The sequence below is a fragment of the Chiloscyllium punctatum genome, chromosome 2 (assembly GCF_047496795.1).
Source record: "Chiloscyllium punctatum isolate Juve2018m chromosome 2, sChiPun1.3, whole genome shotgun sequence".
NCBI lineage: Eukaryota > Metazoa > Chordata > Chondrichthyes > Orectolobiformes > Hemiscylliidae > Chiloscyllium > Chiloscyllium punctatum.
The window spans coordinates 66,320,977-66,345,899 of NC_092740.1; the positions used below are offsets into that span (position 1 = coordinate 66,320,977).

General features: G+C 38.3%; 1 protein-coding gene across 1 annotated transcript in view; it reads left to right on the forward strand.

Moving 5' to 3' along the window:
- The window catches only part of ppip5k2 (diphosphoinositol pentakisphosphate kinase 2), a 159,047-nt gene extending 134,370 nt beyond the window's left edge, over positions 1-24,677 (forward strand). The window contains exons 29-31 of the mRNA XM_072583617.1: positions 13,869-14,009; positions 16,960-17,070; positions 22,592-24,677. Of these exons, the coding sequence (XP_072439718.1) occupies positions 13,869-14,009; positions 16,960-17,070; positions 22,592-22,710 (371 nt within the window). The 3' untranslated portion in view covers positions 22,711-24,677. The remainder of the gene's footprint in view (positions 1-13,868; positions 14,010-16,959; positions 17,071-22,591) is intronic.
- The last annotated feature ends 246 nt before the right edge of the window (positions 24,678-24,923 follow it).

Sequence of the window (24,923 nt, forward strand, 5' to 3'; positions counted from 1 at the left end):
ACAACATGAATGATGTTTCTATTCTAGGATCTATGACTATCCCTTATCAGTACAACTATTAGAAATGCAACATCTCAACCTACAGGACTTAAAATGATTAAAAATTGCTCCATAAAGGTTGGTTTCTTCGTAATGCATGTATGACTACCTAACATCTTTCCACAACCACCCCACTGAAGAACACACTTTTTAAATAAAATTTAGTAGACATAAAATATATATAATAATATCTCCATAAACCTAGGTTCTTTTTGTTATTGAATAGTTAGCATCAGTAGGAAACCCCTATATAAAGTGCCTCGTGGGGACTGTATTTTTAATCTAGTCTTACGATTGATTGATTGTGTGCAAGATATGCTGTAGAAAATTTATAGGGGGCAATAATATAAAAATTACACACACAAATAATACCCACCCCCTTCCCTAGGTGCTCCTATTACATGCAATCACCAAAAAGGTTCAAGCACAATAAAGTGAATTACATATATGCTTCACAACTAAATTTGGCTCAAGGTATTTACTGCAGTGTCCATTTAATAACACAGAGTTTGAATGTAAAGAAATCATTGAATTAACTATTATCTTTGCAGTTACTCATAACAATATTTGTTCATTGCTTTCCCTGTTATTTACGATCCTATTACTTGATGTAGATAGTGTACAGTTAAATTAGATTTCCCTATTTTATTTTGAAGCAACTGAAAATGTGGATCTGTCTTAGAGTCATAGGGATGTACAGCATGGAAACAGACCATTTGGTCCAACTTGTCCATGCCGACCAGATATCCTAACCTAATCTAGTCCTACTTGTCAGCACTTGGCCCATATCCCTTTAAATCCTTCCTATTCATATACCTGTTTGGTTCTTTTTTCTGTGATCCTTACACACTTGATGCAACTGCAACACACCAACAAGCAAAGTTTTATTAAGCACAGTACAGTACAAACTTTCTGGAGGAACCTTTAACACATACCTTGTAGGGCTTACAGCATCGTGGCAAAAGCTCTTTTGGAACAAAGGAAACAGTCCTTCCTTTATACAAAATCTTTGCATCATTGTTAGTAATGCCCGCAAGACAACCCCGTGCCATTCAAAACACAATGCAGTAACCACCTCATCCTTGGAAACAATGTAATGCAAATCATCCCTTCATGGCCAGATCTGGTGTGAACTGTATTTTCTTAACTACAGGAAGTAGTCAGAATTATAACTATAGTACTCTTATTGATTTCTGAAAAGAAGATGAAAATGTAAATGGCTCTGAATGGTAAGGAAATGGGCGTGAAAATGGCTCTGGATAATAGGAGATGATAAGGTAATTTCTTACAATGTATCTGTAAGTCAGAGGCAAGCCACCCTAGCCTCAGGACATCCAATTTCTGCAAGTCAGCAGAGCAAGTTAGCTCATTAATATCACAATACCTATCCAGATGCCTTTTAAAAGCTGCAGTTATACCAGCATCCACCAATTCCTCTGGCAGAAATCCAGAGGATTATTGTCAGTGATTCTGTTCCTCCACAACGCATGCTGTTAAATCCCTTGTTTCTGGAAATTTTTAGTAGATAATTTTATTGAAAGTTTTTAATACAAAAAATTACAACACCAACAAAAACAACATTTATATAACAGTGAGGAAAAAAAACAACATAAACAAAACACAACTATGCTCTTGGAAATTAATTAGAAATGACTAATTTCACATCAACTTTTGTTTCTTATACAATTAGTATAAGTACTGTAAAAAGTATGAGGAGAAAACTTCTTGTGGCATAACGATAATGTCTAGCCAGAAAGTCCTAGTTAAAAGTACCACATACTCCAGAGCTGTAGCATTACACTGAGAAGAATCTTCAGCTCAAACGCACTCCACAAAACATTGCATTGTGATCTATTTAAAATGTTTTCTAATTACCTGAATCCTGTACAGATACATTAGCAAAGTTTAAGTGGCATTTAGACAGACACAGAAACAAGCAAAGAATAGAGGGATATGGGCCATGGGATTACTTCAGAATGGCATCATGGTTCACACAGATCATGGGCCAAAGAACCTTTTCCTGTGCTAAATTGTTCTATGTTCTATGTACAGTTGAATTCGTTTGCACTTCCCCATGGTACTTCCGGTGTTCTCCAAGGATTTGTCTTTTCCTCTTTTTTTTTTCAATTATGTATCGTCTTTCAACTGTTTTACTCAAAAACACATTTGAACTTATTTAAAACCCACCCACTTAGAGCTATATTTGTACACAAAATATGAGTTTCCCTAATATTCTGATGACACCAGGGCCCGATGTTACCACAGTACCAGCTCTCTCAACTTCTGTTTATTGTCTCTAAATTGACACACTGTTTGACCAAAATACAGTATGGGATGAACAATAATTTGCTCCAACTAAACTAGGAACTCTGAAGCATTTTTTAAAAAATTCCACGACAAATTCTATCTCTCATCATCAAATTCATTCCTCCACCTGCTGCCCAATACTGAATCAAAATGCTGGGAAAATTGGTGTCATATTTGATCCCAGGATTATCTTCTGAACCCAAACTGTACCATTACTAAAACGATCCATTCCCATCTCCATAACATTGTCTAATTCCAACACAACTCAACTTACCTACTGCTGAAACACTTCAGTTACTTCTGGACCAGCCATTGTTGACAGCTCCCTCTGCAAACCTATCATCATTCAAACTCGTGTCTGTGTCTTAACTCATACCTAGTCCCATTCATGCTATATTTGCAGATATCCATTGGATCCCACTTAATTGTTATCCCCATGTTCAAATACCTCCACAGCCTTATCCTAGCTATGTAATCTCCTTCTGCCCAACAGATTTAGTTATCTGAGCACATGTAATTTCTGCCTATCAGGCATCCCCAATTTTAATCTGAACACCATTGGCAACCTTGTTGCCAGCTGCTAAGGCCTTAACATCTGAAATTCCCAACCTAAACCAATCTGCCTTTCAAACATATTTTCCTCATTTAAAACTTACTGATTTCTTTGACCAAGCTTTTGATTGTCTGTCTAAATATCTCTTTATGCTCAGTGCCAAATTTTATTTGATACAGCTTTTGTAAACCTCCCCTTGGATGTCTTACCAGTAAAGGCATAGTATAAATACAAATTGTTGTCTGATTAGTAATCATTGGACCTTGGACGGAAACACGGTTGAGTTTTTTTTCTCTCAGGAGAAGGATATTGTCTTCAGTTAAGAATGAAATTTCCCCATATTGTCCAACCTTCAGAAAAAAGGAAATCTCATGTATAAAAGTAAAAACATCTTTCGGACATTGTTCCTTTACACGTTTTCTCATTGTACTTCCCTGATACCACCCAACTTTGGTTGCTGACAGGCCACTTTTATCTAGAGTGGCAGTTCTTCTTAAAGGATACTATTTACTTTGAAATTTTCATAAAAATCAAAGGTTTTGAAACTTTGAGGATAATTGTTCATTGATTTTAATTTTATATAAGGAAAAAGTACTTTTAAATTAAAACAGTTTAAAAAGTAGTAACCATAGCTCATGGCTAATAATTTTGGCTTTCAGTCAGAAGATAATGGGTTCAGGTCTCGTTCCAGATGCTTGAGAACTGGTTGGAGATATTTATTAAACCAAGGCTGTTACATAGCACAATTCCAAAGATGAGCAGGAGATTCCTTCTCGTCGTTTTGGAAACATTTATCTCTCAAGCTACAACATTAAAATATTCTGGTCATTTCATGAGAGCTCAGGGACAAATTGACTATGCATTTCTTAGGTCACATCAGTGACTACATCTCAACACTAGTTAATTGATCTCATAGCATTTGGTGGTTGACCTGGATATGTGAAAGGTGCTCTGTAAATGAGAGTTTTTATTGTATTAGCCATGCACCTGTCAATGCAGATTGTAGGTTCAGTAGTTAGATTGATTTGCATCTTAATTCTGAGCCCTTTCAATGTGCCTTATGCATGAGAGTTGTATCAAATACTATCCCTATATTAACTGGTCCTGTTGGGTTTGACTGCTTTTCAATTCCAAGCTTTTCTTAACTACAATTTACTATTTCATATGTACTTTCACATTTTTAAGTTGACAGATTTCATGGAGAATTGGTAATTTTGCAAATCTTCTTTTGACAATAAACGATAACATTCAGATATGAAATTCTGTTTGCTACTTTGATAATGACTTCTCCCACCAGTGCTTTCCAGTATTTGCATATCTGTACTCCTGGATGTTTTGCTGTCATTTTAAGGATTGTTAGAAATACTTCCATTTTCCTGCCTTTTCCAAAAATGTGCTACTTTAAGCAATTATGTAAGCAGAGAAAAAGCGAATATATGACTGTGGCAGTGATGCAATGGGTATTTGCTTAATGTCACGCAATTCAGGAATGGATTTACTTAGTTTGCCCAGTCTTAATTCGGGCTATTGAAGCCAGTGTTATTTTTTTAAATCAGCTATTTGAAATGTGGTTCCTGTTAAAACTTCAGTTATAATTTATGCAAGTCTGTATTAACTTTGATATGGTGAACACTGAATTTTATTTATATACTTCTGACCCCTTGAAATTCACATATGAATATTTGATTCATTTGTATGAAATTTCTTTGTCTGCTTAGTCAAGTTTTAGTCCTATTATAAATCAAGTGCTGCCTCCATTAAAATGGCTCAAGGTAATGTGATCTTTGTTCTCAAGCCAATCAATTGTTTTCTGATATCCCAATAGATGAATACATTACAATTTGCCCAAGGGATTCCATTATTACCCCTTGTAACTTGATATAATCAGCACTGTTTCCTTCTAAGAAAATGTTACAACTAAGTTTACAAAAGTAAATATTAAAACACTGGGTGGAAGTTTACAAGCGTTGGAAATAGCTTGCTGTTCCCCCTACCCCAAACCAAAAAAACATCCACAAACAAACCTGCCCTGCATGCATAACAATCTGCAGACTGACTAATGTAGTGGATGAAGGCATTTGCACACCATGGAGGGAGAAAGTAACACCCTGACTGGCTGAGCAATCCAGCAGAACCAGAGCATTCTGGTCGTTGCTGCAGTGAATGCACATCTAATTCTGGAGTACATTGGAGGGCTGGTGGACATAGGATTTCTAGGTGTTTTAGGAAAGGGATTGCTTGTTTAGGTTTTAAGATGCGTATGAATACAAAAGAAGGGCTTTTTTGTGGAGGGAGATTTGGTAGGAACATGGTGCTCCAAGGTTAGGACACCATTTCACCATGACATTTTAAACACTTCTTTTAAGAAAATAAAATTATATTCCCACTCTCACTTACATAGCCACACCAACAATTTTATGATGTGAACAGCCTAATATTGGGGTCAACAAGATCCAGAGACACCATTACTTATTTACTTAAGATGGGATGTTGCCGATTTCATTATTATAATATTATGTGGGTTTGAGAGGGAAGAAGCTTGGATGCGTGGGAAGATAGTTGAATAACCATCCAACCTTCATTACATGTCCCCACCCCCCACACGATTAAAGCGCCACAGTCATGTAATAACCTGTTTTCCTTGAAAATGTAAAGTGGAGGTACAGTTTAAGGATGCCCGCACTTTTAGTTTTTTTCTGTAATTATTTTACTTTGAGTAGAAATGATACATCAGCGCTGATTCTTTTTTGAAGAAAACAGTTGAAATACTTCATCAAAAATTTGTCAGCACTGCTGATGCATTTTCAGTTCCATGATTGACCTCAAGTAGTACAACAACCCTTCTGTGTGTTTTAATAAAATTAAAATAGTGAAGTGAATTTTGCTAACAGGCTCTTGCTATCTTTTCATTTTGTTTTTGCAATATAGGGGAACTAAGTTCTTGAATACAGAAGCCTTTGTTAATGGTATAAATTTGTTAGATAACTTCAAACCTTATTGCAGTGTTTTAAAAAGGCAAAAACTTCACAAAATTGCCTTTTTTTTATAAGATGTTGACTAAACTTATCTCAATATGAAATGATTACTCAAATATATACAGTGTAAATGATTGAAGCAATGCATTATCTTGTTTGGTAAATTTCCAAGTGGTATTATTGGCTAGATTGTCACAACTTCGAGTCACATTGTTTACTTCTGTTCACATTTGACAGCTTTTGGGGGTAATTTGTGGTAATGAAGAGTTTTGTTTTTTTTTTCAATCCAAAGTCCAGTAAACCATTGATAAGTTTTCAATGAAGACTCTTTGATGTTTAAATGGTCTGATGATGCTTGCTAAACTTGCTCCCATAATAATTTGCCACTAACCTGAAGTACAAAAGCGAACATGGAATAGAACTATATATGAACACGAGGAATGTTATCTTCGAAAAGTTGTCAAATGAGGCCTTCAGGGTAGCTTTGGAATAAAGAGAAGATAGTCACACTGTTAAGTGTGTATCATAAACTGCCAAACAGTTGGCAATTGAGAAGCAGATATATAGTCAATCACTGGGTGTGTACAGCTAATATTGAGATATTTCTATTAGGTATTTTTAACTACCCCAATATTAATTGGGACAATCATAGTATATCATCATGGATAATCATATGCAGGTTTCTTGAAATCTAGACAAGAAAGTTTTTTTATGTCAACATGCAGATGGTCCCACAAGAGACAGTGCAGGGCTGTATCGTAATTCTGGGAAACGAAGCCAGACAGGCATTAAAGGTGACAGTGGTGGAACCTTTGAATGACAGTGACCACAACATTGTACATTTTAAGTTTGTTATGGAAAATGAAAAAGTTGGTCTGCAGAAAAGGGTTTTGAATTGGGATAAGGTAGTTTTTGATAAAATAAGGCAGTTGATCAGAATAGATTGGGAACAGTTACTTGAGGGTAAATTTACAGCAGAACATTGGGAAGAATTCCAAAACTTACTGGAGAGCATACAGACCTAACATCATCTTTTTAGGATGAATTGTAAGAACAAGCCAAGAGAATCCTGGATGTTTAGGACAATCAGTTCTGGATAAGAAGGAAAAGAAAAATATGCTACCGGTACAAAGGCAGCAAAACAACGGAGTTCCTTGAAGAGTATAGAAAGTGCAGGGGGAAATCAAGTAAGCATTTAGACTACGCTAATCAAAAAAAACCTAACTATTCTAATCCTAGTTTCCCACACTTGGCCCTACGCTTGTGTGCTTTGGCATTGCAAATGCACATCTAAATACTACTTAAATGCCCCTACCCTATCCACCCTTACAGGTAGTGAGTTCCAAATTCCAACCAACCTCACATCTCCTCTAAAGCTTAAATCTATGCCCTCTGGTCACTGATCACTCCATCAAGTGGAAATATTTCTTCCTAACTACCCTATATATAACTTTATAATTTTATACATCTCAGTCATGCCTTCCCCCTCAATCTCCTCTGCTTTAAGGAAAGGAACCCCAGTCTGTCTAATCTCTCTTCATAACTGAAACTCTCCAGCCCAGCCCTCACCAGTGCTATCACATCCCTCCTACAGTGTGGATTCCACAGCTATACACAATGTGCCTTTTACAAATTTGTCATAATTTCCCTGCTCTTGTACTTTATGCTCCTTTAAATTAAGCCCAGTAGAATTTGTGCACCGTGCTCTCAGCCTCTCCTGCCAGCTTTAATGAGTTATGTACATACAGGTTCCCTTGCTCCTGCACATCCTTTAGAATAGTATCTTTTATTTTGTACGTTATATCCAAGTTTTTCGCACCAAATTATCTTCCGCTTTGCTACACTGAACTCCATTTGCAACCTATCTGCCTTCTTCACTACATATCAATGTCTCTTTGAAATTCTATACTGTCCACTTCAGTTCACAATTGTCCTAACTTTTGTGTTACTGCATACTTTGGAATTGTACCATGCACACTAAAGTCTAGATGATTTATGTGTTTAAAGAGAAGTAAGCATTCCAATACCAACCCCACTATGAACCTTCTCCCAGCCCACAAAATGCCTATTAGCCATTACTCTGTTTCTTGTCACTTGGCTGGTTTTTATAGATATTCGTACTGCCCTTTCTACTCTATGGCCTGTAGCCTACATTACAAGTTGATTTACATGCCACTGTATAAAGCATATTTTGCACTTGATTGCACCTTGGCACTTGTTGCTGCACTAGAAATCTGGGTTTGGATCTTATCACAATATATGATGGAACTTGAAATCAATAAATAAATGAAAAGACTAATTACAACCATTAAACCATTGTCAATTGTTGTAAAAATCATTAAAGAACTTTAGAGAAGGAAGACTTTTAGCTTTACCTGGACATATGAGTCCAGACCAATAGTAATTGGCTGATTCTTAACTGCCCTTCGAAATGGCCTAAAAAGATGCTATGGTAAAAAGTCTCAAAGGAACAATACCATCCACACTACTTGGCATTGACCCAGGCATCAGAAGTGATGATGGTAAACATGGCCCTGTTGACATTGCAAAGTCCTTCTTATTTCTGGGAATGGTGCCAGAATTTGATAATCTGTCATACAGACTACTTGAGCAAAAAGCTTGACAGTCATATTCACAACGTCCCGTACAACACTATCCCGGGTGGCACGGTGGCTCAGTAGTTAGCACTGCTGTCTCACAGTGCCAGGGTCCCAGGTGCTGTTCCAGCCTCTGGCGACTGTCTGTGTGGAGTTTGCACATTCTCCCCGTGTCTGCGTAGATTTTGTCTGGGTGCTCCAGTTTCCTCCCACAATCCAAAGATGTACAGATGAGGTGATTTTGCCATTCTAAATTGCCCATAGAATTCAGGGATTCGTGGGTTAGCTGCATTAGTCAGGGGAAATGTAGAGTAATAGGACAGGGAAGTGGGTTTGGATGGGTTACATTTCTGAGGGTTGGTGTGTAGTTATTGGGCCAAATGGCCTGTGTCCACACTGTAGGGATTCTATGATACCATAGTTAACTATGTCCTGTCCCACTGGCAGATTTCAAACTGATCTAGCAACTCCAGACTGGATGTCCATGAGGTGATGTGGGCCACCAGAAGCAGTAGAATTGGATCCAACCAGAATCAACTTTGTTTTGATGATGCCTGCAGGAAAGCATGCCTGGAGCAACATCATGCATACCTAAAAATGATCAGCCAACCTGGTAAAGCTACTAAGTAAGACATTTTGCAGGCCAAACATCATAGACAGCAACAAGTGATAGGGCTAAGCAATTCCACAACAAGCAGATCAAATCTAAGTTCTGCTACATCTAGTCATGAATGTTGCTAGACAATTTAAAGAAAAGGTCTGGAGGAGGAGCCTTAATAAATATTCCCATCCTCTGTGAAGGGGGAGCTGAATATATCAACTGAAAAGATGAGTCTGAAGCAATTACAACAATCTTCAGCCAGCACTGCCGAGTGTATGATCCATGCGGAAAGTCAGGAGGCATGGGATAGCAGGAAATTTGGCCAATTGGATAGAGAACTGGCTAACCGGTCGAAGTCAGAGAGTGGTGGTAGATGGTAAATATTCAGCCTGGAGCCCAGTTACAAGTGGAGTTCCTCAGGGATCAGTTCTGGGTCCTCTGCTGTTTGTAATTTTTATTAACGACTTGGAAGAGGGTGTCGAAGGGTGGGTCAGTAAATTTGCAGACGATACGAAGATTGGTGGAGTTGTGGATAGTGAGGAGGGCTGTTGTCTGCTGCAAAGGGACTTCAATATGATGCAGAGCTGGGCTGAGGAGTGGCAGATGGAGTTCAACCCTGCCAAGTGTGAGGTTGTCCATTTTGGAAGGACAAATAAGAATGCGAAATACAAGGTTAACGGTAGGGTTCTTAGTAAGGTGGAGGAGCAGAGGGATGTTGGGGTCTATGTTCATAGCTCTTTGAAAGTTGCCATCAGGTGGATAGAGCTTGTAAGAAGGCCTATGGTGTATTAGCGTTCATTAGCAGAGGGATTGAATTCAAGAGTCGTGAGATGATGTTGCAGCTGTATAGGACCTTAGTACTCCAAATGTGGCCTTACCGTGTGCAGTTCTGGTCGCCTCATTTTAGGAAAGATGTGGAAGCTTTGGAGAGGGTGCAGAGGAGATTTACCAGGATGTTTCCTGGAATGGAGAATAGGTCGTACGAGGATAGGTTGAGAGTTCTCTGCCTTTTCTCATTGGAACGGCGAAGGATGAGAGGTGACTTGATAGAGGTTTATAAGATGATCAGGGGAATAGATAGAGTAGACAGTCAGAGACTTTTTCCCCAGGTACAACAGAGTGTTACAAGGGGACATAAATTTAAGGTGAAGGGTAGAAGGTATGGGGGGATGTCAGGGGTAGGTTCTTTACTCAGAGAGTGGTGGGGGCATGAAATGCGCTGCCTGTGGGAGTGGCAGAGTCAGAATCATTGGTGACCTTTAAGCGGCAATTGGATAGGTACATGGATCGGTGCTTAAGCTAGGACAAATGTTCGGCACAACATCGTGGGCCGAAGGGCCTGTTCTGTGCTGTAATGTTCTATGTTCCATCTTGGACTCCCTCAGATGTCACCAGCATCACAGATGCCAGTCTTTAGCCGAATTAATTCAGTCCATGGTTAGCACTGCTGCCTCACAGCACTGGTACCATGGTTCAATTCCAGCCTCAGGCAGTTGTCTATGTGGAGTTTGCACATCCTCCCTTTGCACAGGTTTCCTCCCACAGTCCAAAGATGTACAGGTTATGTTGGATTGGCCATGCTAAATTGCCAATAGTGTCCAGGGATGTGCAAACCAGGTAGATAAGCAATGGAAAATGCAGGATTACAGGGATGGGGTAGGGATGGTGGGATGCTCTTCAGAGGGGCAGTGTGCATCCAATGGTTTGAATGGCCTGCTTCCACTCTGCAAGATTCTATGATCCTATAATCAGGTAAAGGCACTGGATAGACTATGGGCCATGACAACATTCTGGTAACAGTACTGAAGACTTGTGCTCCAGAACTTGCTGCACCCCAAGCCAAGCTGTTCCAGATCAGCTACAACACTGTCATCTCCCTGACAATGTGGGGAATTGCTCAGGTATATCCTCTACGAATCGAGACAAAGTCAACCTGGCCATTTAGTGCTGTCTACTCTTGATCATCAGTGAAGAGATGGAATAAAACTATCAAAGTAGCTTTCAAGCAGCATTTGCTCAGCAATAACCTGCTCACTGGTGCTCAATTTTAGTATCCCTCTCAACAAAGTTAAGTCTGTAATTGCTGGGCCGATCTTTACAGGCTTTTTTTGAGTAAGAACGTAGTGTTTCTAATTAGATTGACAGAGTTGTATAGCACAGTAATAGATCCTTCGGTCCAACTTATCTATGTTGATGAGATATCCTAAGTAAACGTAGTCCCATTTGCCAGCATTTGGCCCACATCCCTCTAAACCCTTCCTATTCATGTATCCATTTAAATGTTGTAATTGTACCAGCCTCCACCACTTCCTCTGGCAGCTCATTCCATACCTGGACTATCATCTGCATGAAAACTTTGCTCCTTCGATCCCTTTTTAATCTTTCCCTTCTCACCTGAAGCACTGCCCTCTAGTTTTGAATTCCCCTACCCTGGGGTAAAATCTTTGGCTATTCACCCTATTTGTGCCTGTTCTGATTTTATAAACCTGTGTAAGGTCACCCCTTAGCCTTCAACGCTCCAGGGAAAATAGCCTCAGACTCTTCAGCCCCTCCATATAGATTAAACCATCCAACACTGGCAGCATCTTTGTAAATTTTTCTAAACCATTTCAAGTTTAACAACATTTTTCCGATACCAGGGAGACCCAAAATTCAGGAAGATTTTTTTTTGCCAGTGCTTCTGTAATTTCCACTCTTCCCTTCCTTTAATAACCACAAAATATCTCTGTCAAAGATTGTGGTGCTGGAAAAGTACAGCCAGTCAAGCAGCATCTGAGGAGCAAGAGAATCGACGTCTTGAGCATAAGTTCTTCATCAGGAACCCCTGATGAAGGGCTTACGTTTGAAATGTCAATTCTCCTGCTGCTCGGATGCTGCTTGACAGGCTTTGTTTTTCTTGCACCACACTCTTCGACACTGATCTCCAGTATCTGCAGTCCTCGATTTTTCCGATGGAAACGTCTCATCCAGTCTTGGTGCTATATTATCCTTAAATACTTACAGCTTGTTCACTTCTTTCTCAGTCAATTTTAAACCCTTCTAGTGACTGAATTTCTACTTCTGTCGCCATGGCTTGGATGACATCTGCATTGTAGGTAAAGACAGATGCAAAGTTTTAATTTATCAACTCTGCTTGCTTCTTGCCTTTAAGTAAATCCCATTTTGGTCCTTAATTGGCCCTGCTCCTTCTACTACCGATACATCTATAGAATACTTAAGGTTTACCTGTATATTATTTGCCAGTCTTTTCTCATAATCCTTTCTGCTCCTTTTCCTTGTTTTCTTTTTCTCTCCTCTAAACCTTCTGTATTTAGTGTTTCCTCTTTAACCTATGTCTCCATTATCATCCAAGAAACACTGGTCTTGTTTGTTCAAAGTTTTCCTCTTGAGAGAATATACCTTGACTGAACCATCTGTTTGAAGATGGCCAATTGTTCAGCTACTGTTTTTCCTGGCAGCTGTTGCCTCTAGTCTGTTGTAGCCATTAGTGATTGATAGTTATCTGCCGCTGCATATTACTAAAATTCATTAGCTAAAGTCAGTTCTGCAATAATGTGTGTTTCTACAACGCGAATAGGCTTAAACATGATTGAAGAATTTCAACTGGAATTTGTAGAACGCAAACTTTCCTTGCGTATATTGGCTATAGTTTAAATGGGACAGTTATTGCACAATTTTCTTATAACGCAAGATCGCACGAGAACAGAACTATTGCATTATATCAGAACTGACTATACTTCACCAATTCACACAAGCAACAATTTATGCTTAATTTAGTTCCAGGAAATTAACTGAAGCAAGTAAGTCCTGATAGGTCAAGGATGAATCTTGGAAACCATAAGTTGGAATCTTAAAGTAATGAAGTCCAATTACATATGAAGTGAAAAGAAGGGAAGTGCAGAGAGACAGTTTTGATGAGATGGAAAAATAACATTTTGTTCTCGAAATTACTATAATTTATATTTGCTTGGATCTTAATTTAATGTTTTGTTTTCTCCATATTAACATCCCAATCTTTGTGTGTATGATTCCTAATGTGCAACTCATTCCAGTGTCAAAAAAATAATTTTCCATTCTGAAAGATGCATTGCTTTCTTTTGTTATACCATATAAATCATGGAATAATAGGCAAAATAATCGGCCATTTTCATCCTGTAACATCTGTAATTTATGTACATAGTTGAGTAAGCATTTGCTGTATAGCATTAATCATTCATTTCAAGTATTAATGGTTAAAAAAGATAATGCTGTCTTTTATCCACTTGTGAAAATCCAAATCATGTTCAATTTCAATATTACAAGAATATGCTAAGATTATTTGGAGAACAGAAGTATTGCGTATTGGGTTACAGCTGACCTAGATGATTGAGTATGACAATTGTACATAACAGATCTCAAAAACGCTCAATATTTTTGTTAAGTGAGAAATGTCAAATTAATTCTTACATTGGTCACATTAGCAAAAGTATCTAGTGAATTAAAATGCTGTTGTAGAAACCTGTGTTGCTGTAAAGAACAACTCTTTGTCATGCCTTTTTTTTAGCCAAATGTTAACATCAAGGGAATTTGAAGCAAAGACTTGGTAATTATTAATGGTGTCTTGGTTTTCGTACTGGTTGGGAGATTCTGGACCTGTGTATTTGCTCTAAGATGATATACCACAAAATGTAATGGACAAGCATTCCTATTATGCCTGAAATGCTTTGCGCGCTAAAATTATAATACGTACATATATTTGTAAAACATAAATACAAATTTGTTAACCTTTATATAACATCTTGAGTGTTTCTTTACAGGATTTGAGCTTTATTCAATGGTGCCTTCCATTTGTCCCCTTGAAACTCTTCATAATTCCCTTTCTCTGAAACAAGTGGATGAATTTCTTGCATCGATTCCTGAAAGCAATGTCCCTTCTGACACATTTTGTATACCCTCAGGTACGTTTTGGAATTCTTTGGTGTGTTAATTTTCAGTATATTTAAACGTAAAGCGAAAGTCATAGAAATCAAATTAATCTGTTTAATTCTGTATGATTCTTTGGTATACTGCTGAGTAAATCTTGGTGGAGGTGAAGGTAATTCACTACATGTGAAGTGTTTAAAATTGATTAGGTTGTGGTATTGTATTAGCTGTCTGAACATAGAGTTGATAAGGCAGCAGCAATGCAAGGTATGCATTCAACAGTGTTGAAGGAAATGACAAGGAAATTTCAGAAGATTTGCCATAATTTTCCAATTTCAAGTGATACTAGAGGACTGCAGGATTCCAAATGTTACACCTTTGTTCAGAGAAGGGTGTAAAGATAAGTTCATTAACTTCAGGCCAGTCACTTTAATCTTGGTGGAACTTGTTTCAGAAGCGATAATTTGAGACAAAATTAATGGTCTGTTGGGAATAGTTTTTAGAGCAAATCATGTTTGACTTGCTGGATTTTTTTGATTGTGATAAAGAGCAGATAATAATGCTGTTAATATGGTTCACGTTTACTTCTGGAAGATTTTTAATATAGTTCCAGTAAAGAGACAAAAACAGAAGTTACTGGAAAAACTCAACTGGTCAGGCAGCATCTGTGGAGAGAAAGCAGAAGGTCTGAAGAAGGGTCACTGGACCCGAAATGTTAAATCTGAGCTTTTTCTAGCAATTTCTGTTTTTGTTTCTGATTTCCAGTATCCGCAGCTCTTTTTTTTTTCTCTGCCCAGAAAAAGAAACTTGTAGGCCAAGTTATGGCTGGTGGGATAAAGGGGATGGTAGCTTTTTCCTTCAAGAGAAAGTTGAGAGGAAAGTTGAAAGATCTATTCAAAATCAGGAGAAGTCTGGACAAAGTAGATATGATAAAATCTTTCCCATCTGTGGAATGATCAAGAGCAAGATTTAAGAAATTGGTCAAAGAAGCACTAGGGTCATGAGAAAAATCATATTCAGGCAGTGCGTGCTTAGGATCTGGAATGTACTGTTGCATTGTTCTCCTGTATAAAAGGTAGAATGTGAAGAAATATGGGAAGAACATATCCTGCTTCATTAGTCCAATGTCAATCATTAGTAAAGGGATAGAATGGTCTAACTGTCAAGCAGCACTTAATCAGTGATGCTTGGTTTGATTTCTGCTAGGCCCACTTGCATCCACATCTCATTCAAACCTTGGTCCAAGCGTCGATAACAGATTTGAATTCCAGAGATGAAGTGAGATTTACTGCTTTTGACATTAAGGTCAAATGTGAAATCCAGGAGGACTAGCAAACTGAAGTACATAACTACTGAGGAAATCTCTGTTGGACAGTCATCTTACAAAAAAGCAATATGGTTATAGTTGTGGAACTCAGTCATTTCCATTCCAGGACATTGATACAGGAATCCATGTATTAGTTTGCTGCATTCAATCATATGTAGCTGCTTCCCTCCACTATAAGATTAGAATTGGGGATGATCATGAGTGCAAAGTGTTCAGTAGTATTTACAACTTCTCTGATACTAAGCCTGTCCATATCTGTGTGCAGCTAGACAACTCTTGGGATCGGACTAATATGTAACAAGAAATATTCATGTCGAACAAGCACTAGCCAGTGACCATCTCCAATAAGAGAGAGCCTGACCATCTGCTTTTGATTTTAATGACATCATCATTGCACAATTTCTCACTATCAATATCCTGGGCAGTCACCAATGATCAAAATTTTAACTGGAAAAGCAATATTAATACTGTGGTTGCAAGAGCAGGCCAGATCCTGGGAATTCTACAGTAAATAATTCATCTCCTAACATGTCTGGCAACCACAGGAATATGTTGAAATATTTTGCTTAGCTGCACTAGTACAGCTTCAACAATACTGAAGAAGCTCCTTACTATCAAGGCAAAGCAACCTGCTTAATTCATATCCCTTTCCACCACCTTAAACATGTACTCCCTCCACCAACTCTTAAAGTGATAGCAGTGTGTAACATCTACATAATAAACTGCAACAATTCACCAAACTACTTTGACAACACTTTCAAACTTATGAACTGCACAACTGAGAAATATCAGAGCAGCTGCCAAGATCCCATCCAAGTGAAACACTGTTTTAACTTGGAACAATATTGTAATTCCTTCCAATTCATCTGGAAAGTCCTTCTTGTGGGTGGCACAGTGATTAGCACTGCTGCCTTACAGCGCCTGAGACCCGGGTTCAATTCCCGCCTCAGGCGACTGACTGTGTGGAGTTTGCACGTTCTCCCCGTGTCCGCATGGGTTTCCTCTGGGTGCTCCGGTTTCCTCCCACAGTCCAAAGATGTGCGGGTCAGGTGAATTGGCCATGCTAAATTGCCTGTAGTGTTAGGTAAGGGGTAAATGTAAGGGTATGGGTGGGTTGCGCTTCGGCGGGTCGGTGTGGACTTGTTGGGCCGAAGAGCCTGTTTCCACACTGTAATGTAATCTGTAATCTAATCTAATCTAATCTAAATGGCACCATAGATGTACCTATATCAGCTGGGCTGTGATGGTCTATAGATAGGCAAAAGTGAGGACTACAGATGCTGGAAACCGGAGTTTAGATTAGAGTGGTACTGGAAAAGCACAGCAGGTCAGGCAGCATCCGAGGAGCAGGAAAATCGACGTTTCGGGCAAAAGCCCTTCATCAGGAATAGATGCTTTTCCTGATTGAAGGGCTTTTGCCCGAAACGTCAATTTTCCTGTTCATCAGATGCTGCCTGACCTGCTGTGCTTTTCCAGCACCACTGTGGTTTGTAGATAGCTTCTCAAGGGAAATATAGGAAGAGAAACAAGTGTTGGACCTGCCACTGACACTCCTTAAAGCAAGAAGCAAATTTTAAAAAAATTTAGTGTTGGTGAAATGTTATGCTTTGAAATCCGAGTCTATGTGCAAAACCAGTAGTATCTGGTTTCCATTCTAGCTCCTGGAAGTCTATTTGCTCTGGGTAGAAGGCTTTTAAATACATATACACCCAGAAGGATACTTCCAACACCTCAACCATCAGATCAAGACAGTAACAGATCTATATTCTGTAAGTAAACTATAACCCCTTGCCTATACAATCATTGCTTTGTTAGAGCTTAAATATGATAATATTTACTTTATATTTCTTTTAACATTATAATGTTTTGTGGTTATCTGGGAAATGGACCAAATTAGTCGTCATCTTTCTTGAATTATGTTACCATAGACCATAGGATGCTAAGATATTGGAGCAGAATTAGCCCTTTTGGCCCATCGAGTTTTCTTCTGCCATTCAATTATGACTGATGTGATTCTCAACTCCATTCTCCTGCCTTCTCCCCATAATTCTTGATCCTCTTACTAATCAAGAACCAATTTACCTACGTCTTAAATACATTCAATGACTTGACCCCCCCCCCCCCCCCCCCCCCCCCCGCCCACTGCATTCTATGTGAATGACCTCCATAGATTCACCACTTTCTGACTAAAGAAATTCTTTCTCATCTCAGTTCTCAAGGGTTGTGCCTTCTGTCTGAGGCTGTTCCCTGGGACTGTAGTCTCTGCTACAAATAGAAACATCTTCATGTCCACTGTCTCCAGACATCTCAGTATTCAACAGTACTAAAGAAGCTCAACCCCATTTTAGTATTCAAAGAGATTCCAACCCCCTCGATCCTTCTAAACACTGAGTATGGACTGAAAATCCTCAACTGGTTCCCATAGGGGAGACCTAGGGGTGCAGTTGCATAGTTACTTGAGAATGGAGTTGCAAGTAGACAGGGTGGTGAAGAAGGCATTTAGCACACTTGGCTTCAATGGCCAGTGCATTGAGTATTGGAGTTGGGACATCATGGTGCAGCTGTACAGGACATTAGTGAGGCCACTTTTAGAATACTTTGCTGAATTCTGGTCTCCCTGCTACAGAGACGATGTTGTTAAAATTGAAAGGGATCAAAAAAGATATAGGCGGCAAGGGTGCTATGGACGTTTTCTTTTCCTTTTGTTTCTGTTTCTTTAATTTCTGCTCTTGTTTTCAATTCTAGCTATTGTATTCTAAGATGGTGCCAGAGTGGCAACGCTGTACTCTTCTCATGGTACTCCTGTACACCTGGCATTGAATTGAATCTAATCTAATCTAGTGGGCTCTACCACAAGCTGCTCTAAAAAAAATCTCTTGTAGACATTGCACAAATTCCTTTTCTTGAGATTCACTCTCAAACTGATTTTTCCAGTCCACTTGAGTATTGCAATCTCCCACGATTATTGAAATCATGCCTTTCTTGCGTGCCTTCTGTATCTCCTGCTTTATTTTCTACTCCTATCCTGATTACTGCTAGGAGGCCTGGACATAACTCCCATCGAGGTCTTTTTTTCCTTTGCGGTTTCTCAACTCTTCACACAGATTCTATACCTTCTGATCTTGTATCATTTCTTGCGATTGATTTAGGTTAATTTCTTACAAACATGGCAATGCCATCCCCTCTCAATAGGACATGCATCCTTGGATATTTAATTCCCAGCCTTGATCTCCTTGCTGCCAAGTCTCTGTAATGCCACAACATCGTACCCGTTAATTTCAATCTCTTCTTTAAGCTCATTTACTTGGTCCTACACTGCGTGCGTTTAAGGACAGCATCCTCAGTCTTTTGTTGACTGCCCCCCTTCTCATAGTTATCCCCTTACCTGCTGTGCCTGAAGTTAGGTTCCTGGCCCTTTCCACATTCTGTCATATTATAGAGTCACCATCATACAATGTGGGAACAAACCCTTCATTCATAGCGACCTAGTTTTCCAAACTAAACTAGTCCCATTTACCTGTGTTTGGTCTGTATCCCTTTAAGCCTTCCTTATTCATGTATACACCCAAATGCCTTTTTAAAGTAACTGTACATGCATCTACCACTTCCTCAGGGAGTTCATTCCACATACGAAACTCCCTCTGTGTGCAAAAAATTGTCACTCGGATCCCTTTTAAATCTTTTTCCTCTTGAAAATATGCCGTCTAGTTTTGAACTCGCCCAGCCGAGGGAAAAGATCCTTGTTATTCACCATATCTATACTCATGATTTATAAACTTCTATGCAGTCACCCTTCAACCTCCTACACTCCATTGGAAAATGTTCCAGCCTACCCAGCCTCTCCACATAATTCAAACCCTCCAATCCCAGCAACATTCTTGTAAATATTTTGAGCCTTTTCCAATTTAATCATATCCTTCCTACAGCAGAGCAACCAAAACTGTACACAGTACTCAAAAGTGGCCTCACCAATGTACTCCCAACTGCTAAACTCAGTGGTCTGAGCAATGAAGGCAAACATGCTAAACACCTTCTTAATCACTGCTTACTTGTGATGCAACTTTCAGATATCCATTTATTCCGACTTTGTTCTTAGCTGCCAGTCAATTCTCTGTCCATGTCACAGCCACAAGTTTTCCATTATCAACTCTACTAATTACATTCTCTCAAAATTCCAATAGATTTTTCAAGCATGATTTCAATTTCATAAATCCATGCTGACTGTGTCCAATCCAGTCACTAATTTCTAAGTGCTCTGATATTAAATCTTATATAATGGACTGTAGCATTTCTCCACTACTGACGTCAGGCTGACTGATCTACAATATCTCTTTGCCTCTCTTTTTAAATTGAGAGGTTACATTATTTTCCCTCCAATCCACAGGAATTGTTTCAGAGTCTAAATAATCTTGAAAGATGACCACCAATGCTTCTACTGTCTCTAGCCACTTCCTTAAGTACTCTGGAATGTTGGTTGTCAGGTACTATGGATTTATCAGCCTTTAATTTAATCAATTTCCCCAACACCATTTCCTTACTGATTTCCTTCAGTTCCTGTCTCTCAGTAGATCCTGGGACATGATGTCTCTCACATCATTGGGACATTATTTATGTCCAAGTGCAGTTTGGATAATGCACTAGCGTAAACTGTTACTTTAAATTTACATGTTGATTTAGGTTTCAGTTCTCTTCATGTATATTAATGCATTGATAATTTATTCTCAAAAATACACCTTTCACTATTCCCTATTGCACAAGATACTTGCTAATTGAGCTTGATTGGGGCAAAATGGTCATCTGCCTAAATTGAAATCTATCTGAAAATAAAACTCTTCTTTTATATCTGCTTTTTCTGTAACCATTTCTATAAATACCATCAATTTTGTTTATAATTTGCTGAAACCATCCTCGGTATATAGGTGTTGGGACTTTATGTTGATGTACAGGATGTTTGTGAGGCCTGTTCTGGAATACTGTCTCCAGTCTGGTTGCCCAATTATAGGAAGGATATTATTAAGCTGGAGAGGGTTCAGAAGAGATTTACCAGGTTGTTGCAGGGTAAAGAAAGGCTGGTACTTTCTTCACTGGAGCGAAGGAAGTGGAGAGGTGACCTGAGAAATTAATTAAATAATGAGAGGTACAGATGGAGTTGTTGATAGTTGTCTTTTCCCTAAAATGGGGAATTTCAAGATTTTAAGGTGAGAACAAAGAGATTTCAAAAAGACAGGAACTTTTTTTTGACTGAGAGAAAGTGAGGACTGCAGATGCTGGAGATCAGAGTCGAGAGTGTGGTGCTGGAAAAGCACAGCAGGTCAGGCACCATCCAAGGTGCAAGAGAATTGATGTATCGGGCACGAGCCCTTCAGGAATGAGAAATTTTTTACTCAGTGGTTCGCGTGTGGAATGGACTTCCTGATGGAGTCATGGTTGGGGGAACAATTAGAATTTTAAGACATTTGGATAGATGCATGAAGAGAAAAGGTTTGTAGGGAAATGGGCCAAGAGCAGGCAGGTGGGACTAGTTTAGTTTGGGATTATGTTCAGCATGGACTAGTTGGACCAAAGGGTCTTTTTCTGTGCTGTATGTCTCTATGATTCAATGATGAGTTTACTCTGAACTCTACTTGCAATTAGACCAAGACCTGCAGAAACCCACCCTTTAATGTCAAGAATTGAGATCTTAAGAGTTATTAGACTAAGTTTTTCATTCTGGTTTGTTTATTAGTAATTAAACACTGTAGTTGTGAAACTACTAAGCCAACATAGGAACAGAAGTAGACCCCTCGAGTTTGTTCTACCATTCAGTGAGATTATGGTTGATCTGGTGTGTTTAACCTGCCTTTGCCTCAAAGCCCTTAACATCCTTGCTTATCAAGATTTTACCTCCGATTTAAAATTAACAAATGATCTATAATCAACTGCCATTTATGGAAAAGTGTTCTAAACCTCTGCCACCCTTTGTGTGTAGAGGTGTATAGGACATTGGTTAGGCAACTGATGGAATATTGCATGCAATTCTGGTCTCCTTCCTATCGAAAAGATGTTGTGAAACTTGTAAGGGTTCAGAAAAGATTTATAAGGATGTTGCCAGGGTTGGAGGATTTGAGCTATAAGGAGAGGTTAAACAGACTGGGGCTGTTTTCCCTGGACTGTCAGAGGCTGAGGGGTGACCTTATAGAGGTTTACACAATTGAGGGGCATGGATAGGGTAAATAGGCAAAGTCTTTTCCCTGGGGTTTAGGAGTCCAGAACTAGAGGGCATGGGTTTAGGGTGATAGGGGAAAGATATAAAAGAGACTTACGGGGCAACTTTTTCACTCAGAGGGTGATATGTGTATGGAATGAGCTGCCAGAGGATGTGGTGGAGGCTGGTACAATTGCAACATTTAAGAGGCATTTGGATGGGTATATGAATAGGAAGGTTTGGAGGGATATGGGCCGGGTGCTGGCAGGTAGGACTAGATTTGGTTGGGATATCTGGTCGGCATGGACGGTTGGACCGAAGGGTCTGTTTCCATCTCTGATTGAGTGCTTCCTAACATCTCTTCTGAACAGTCTGGCTGTAATTTTTAGACAATGTCTCCTAATTTTAGAATCTTCAGCAAGTTTTGAGAACCTTCCAGCTCAGCGAGCAAACTTACATTTAGAATCTTCAACTAATTGAAATAATTTATCTTCAACTACCCTATCTATTCCTGTTAAGATCTTAAAGACTTCAATGAGATCATCCCTTCTCTTTCTAAATTCTAGACAAAACAGGCCTAACTTGTATAATCTCTCCTCAAACTTAACCCTTTGGTCCAAGGTCAATATATCTTTCCTATGATGTTCCCAGGTCTGCTTACAGTACTAGTGCCTTTTCACCATTTTGCTCATTAAGTTTTGAGGTACATTAAGTTCTTCATTTTAATATGTGATAACTTCTTTTTGTTGCATTTGATATTTTTCTTTATTTTCAGCCATCTTTATGTAAAGTTAATTGATTAGTAAATTTTACTGTTTGAGAACAAATGTAAACTGGCTGCTAAAGTTTTGTTTGTGTAATGAACACATTGTTTTGAAAAATTATCCTAATTCACTTGCCTTATCAGCAAGATCCACTTGCTTAGTATGCCACTTTGCAAACCGGCTTAGTTCTTTCAATTAATATAGATTTATTATATATCCAGTCTTGCTGCTTTAAGTGCATGCCATGTATTCTTACAATTAAATAAATGTTGCCTTTTAGGTGAGCTAATTTAAACGTGAATTCGCTTAAAGGTGAATTTCCTTGCCTTTTTTGCCATGCAGCCAGTAGTGGATCTTCCAGTAATATGTCTATCGCAGGGCCATCGTTACCAGCAGAAAACACACACTTCAGTGGCCTAAGTGACAACTCCATAAAAGCTAAAGATGATCAAAGCTGTTGAATAGAAAATTGCCTCAATGTAAGCTGGTTTACAACTTGTACTACATGGAAGTAAATGAGCATAAAATGAACCTTTTAAAAAATATATATTCTCGGCGTCCAAATACTTAAGTAAATCAGAAAACAAATACTGCCCCTTAATCATTTGTGCCAAGACAGTCATATGAAAAGTTAATGCTAAATTTGATGGAAGATTGATCACACATTTGTCATTTTTTGAACTTTGGTATACATGACTGAGGTTAATGCGGTGCTACATTTGATTCTATTTTATTCATCAATGTAGCATTTTGAAAAGAGCTGAAACTGCAATGGAAAGTTTCCTGTCTAGTGAAATTCCACTTATAAAAGCTAAAACTCAAATATGTAGTCTCAATTTGAATTTCCTTTATGTGCTCAGCTTTATTCAGTTATAATGTGACTGTTTAACCAAAATGTAACACTTTGTATTTCATAAAGTTGCATATTTTTACTAAAATCCCATTATGTTAAAACATGTTACAAACACTTAGCTCCCTTAATGGGCAATTTTATTCCCTTTAATATCTCAACTCAGTTTTTAATAAGTGGGGAAATTCATACAAAATGCCATGAAAATCCAATAATTGGTCTTTGTTCCATCTGTTTATATTTCAGTTTGTTTTTCCATTCACAATGTTTTCTCATTTTGTCTCTCTGAAAAGATTTGTGCCCAAGTTAAAATTGAAAAGGTGAATGGACTATTGCAATTCGTGCAGTACAAGAAAAGTTAGTGATTTGCATAATTCTGAGGGAGGTACATTGAAATATGGTTCATAGATTCCTTAAGCCCTTTTTAAATAATATTGGTTGCTTCAGTCTTTGATTATGCTCATGACAACCAAGGTTTTAAATGCATGTCTATGTTCAGACTCCCAATAACAATATTACTGTGTTTTCACCCTGAAATCGACTAATAAGATTTTTGATCCTAAATGTACTTGTGCAATTTTGACAAATTTAATTCTGTTCTTTTCAGAGAGAGAGTTTAACAGCAATTTTGAGCTGTGGTACTTGATGGACACTTGTAAAGGACAGTTACACTGACATATGTATTTATACTCTGAAGAATGTGAATATAGCTTTATTTTTTGTCTCTTAGTTGAACATTGCTTAACATGCAAATATAATGCTTTACAGTTTAAGTAAGACTGTTTACTAGAAATTGTCATGTCACAGATTTAGCTGCAAACTATTGAAGATCTACATTATTTACAAAATGTAAATCTAGTCTATATGTTTTTATATGAAATGGATTAAGATATGTTTTATAAAGGGGTTTATGCATGTGTATATATTGCTCAATACTTTATTTTAATGTTTATGTGCTATGTGTTAAAGAACTCAAAACTTTCACCTATACATTGACTTTGACTTTGTGTTCTGTTGTGTTCACATGAAATTGCACTGTGCAAAAAGTCTTGCTTTGTTGGAACTGGAGAGGAGTAAAACCTTTCTTAGGATCCTGGGGTTGTGAAAAGTGCTATTTAAATACACCTTGTGTTTTCAAAGATATGTGTAAGAAATTCATTGGGAGAAAAAATAATGAAAATGCCAAATTAGCTGGGAGAAAAATATCAGAGACACTTGGGAATGATGGGCTCAGTTGGAACTACACACAATCTGTTTGGAGCAGCAAATCTGCAGAGATGTTGTACCCTTATCAATTTTGAGATGAAAATTCAAGAAAAGTCTTATGGAAAATCTATGGCTTTATATACTTATGAATTCTGTGAAGCATTGAGCAACGCCACGTCCATTTATATCCATTAAACATGAGAATATTTGAGCTCTTACCTAAGTATGTTTTCTCTAACTTTAGAGTTTTAACTGCAATTTCAGATTGCAGTGAGAATTTGCAATGTTTTGAGCCACATATGTTTTGTTCTTGTAAATGAGTCATTGCATTATACATGTATCAAGTTGCCAAATAAAGTAGCATCTACTGAACCCATCTTTAAAGTACAACTGTGTTTAAATAGAACATTTTACTGTTAAAAGGGTATTTGTAAATTTCACAAAAGTGTAGACCTTAGAAGCAGGAGTAGGCCATTCAGCCCCTTGACGAAAGTGAGGACTGCAGATGCTGGAGATTAGTGTCAAATTTAGAGCAGTGCTGGAAATGCACAGCAGGTTCGGCAGCATCAGCGGAACAGGAAAATCGACATTTCAGGCAGGAGCCTGAAGGGATTCTTG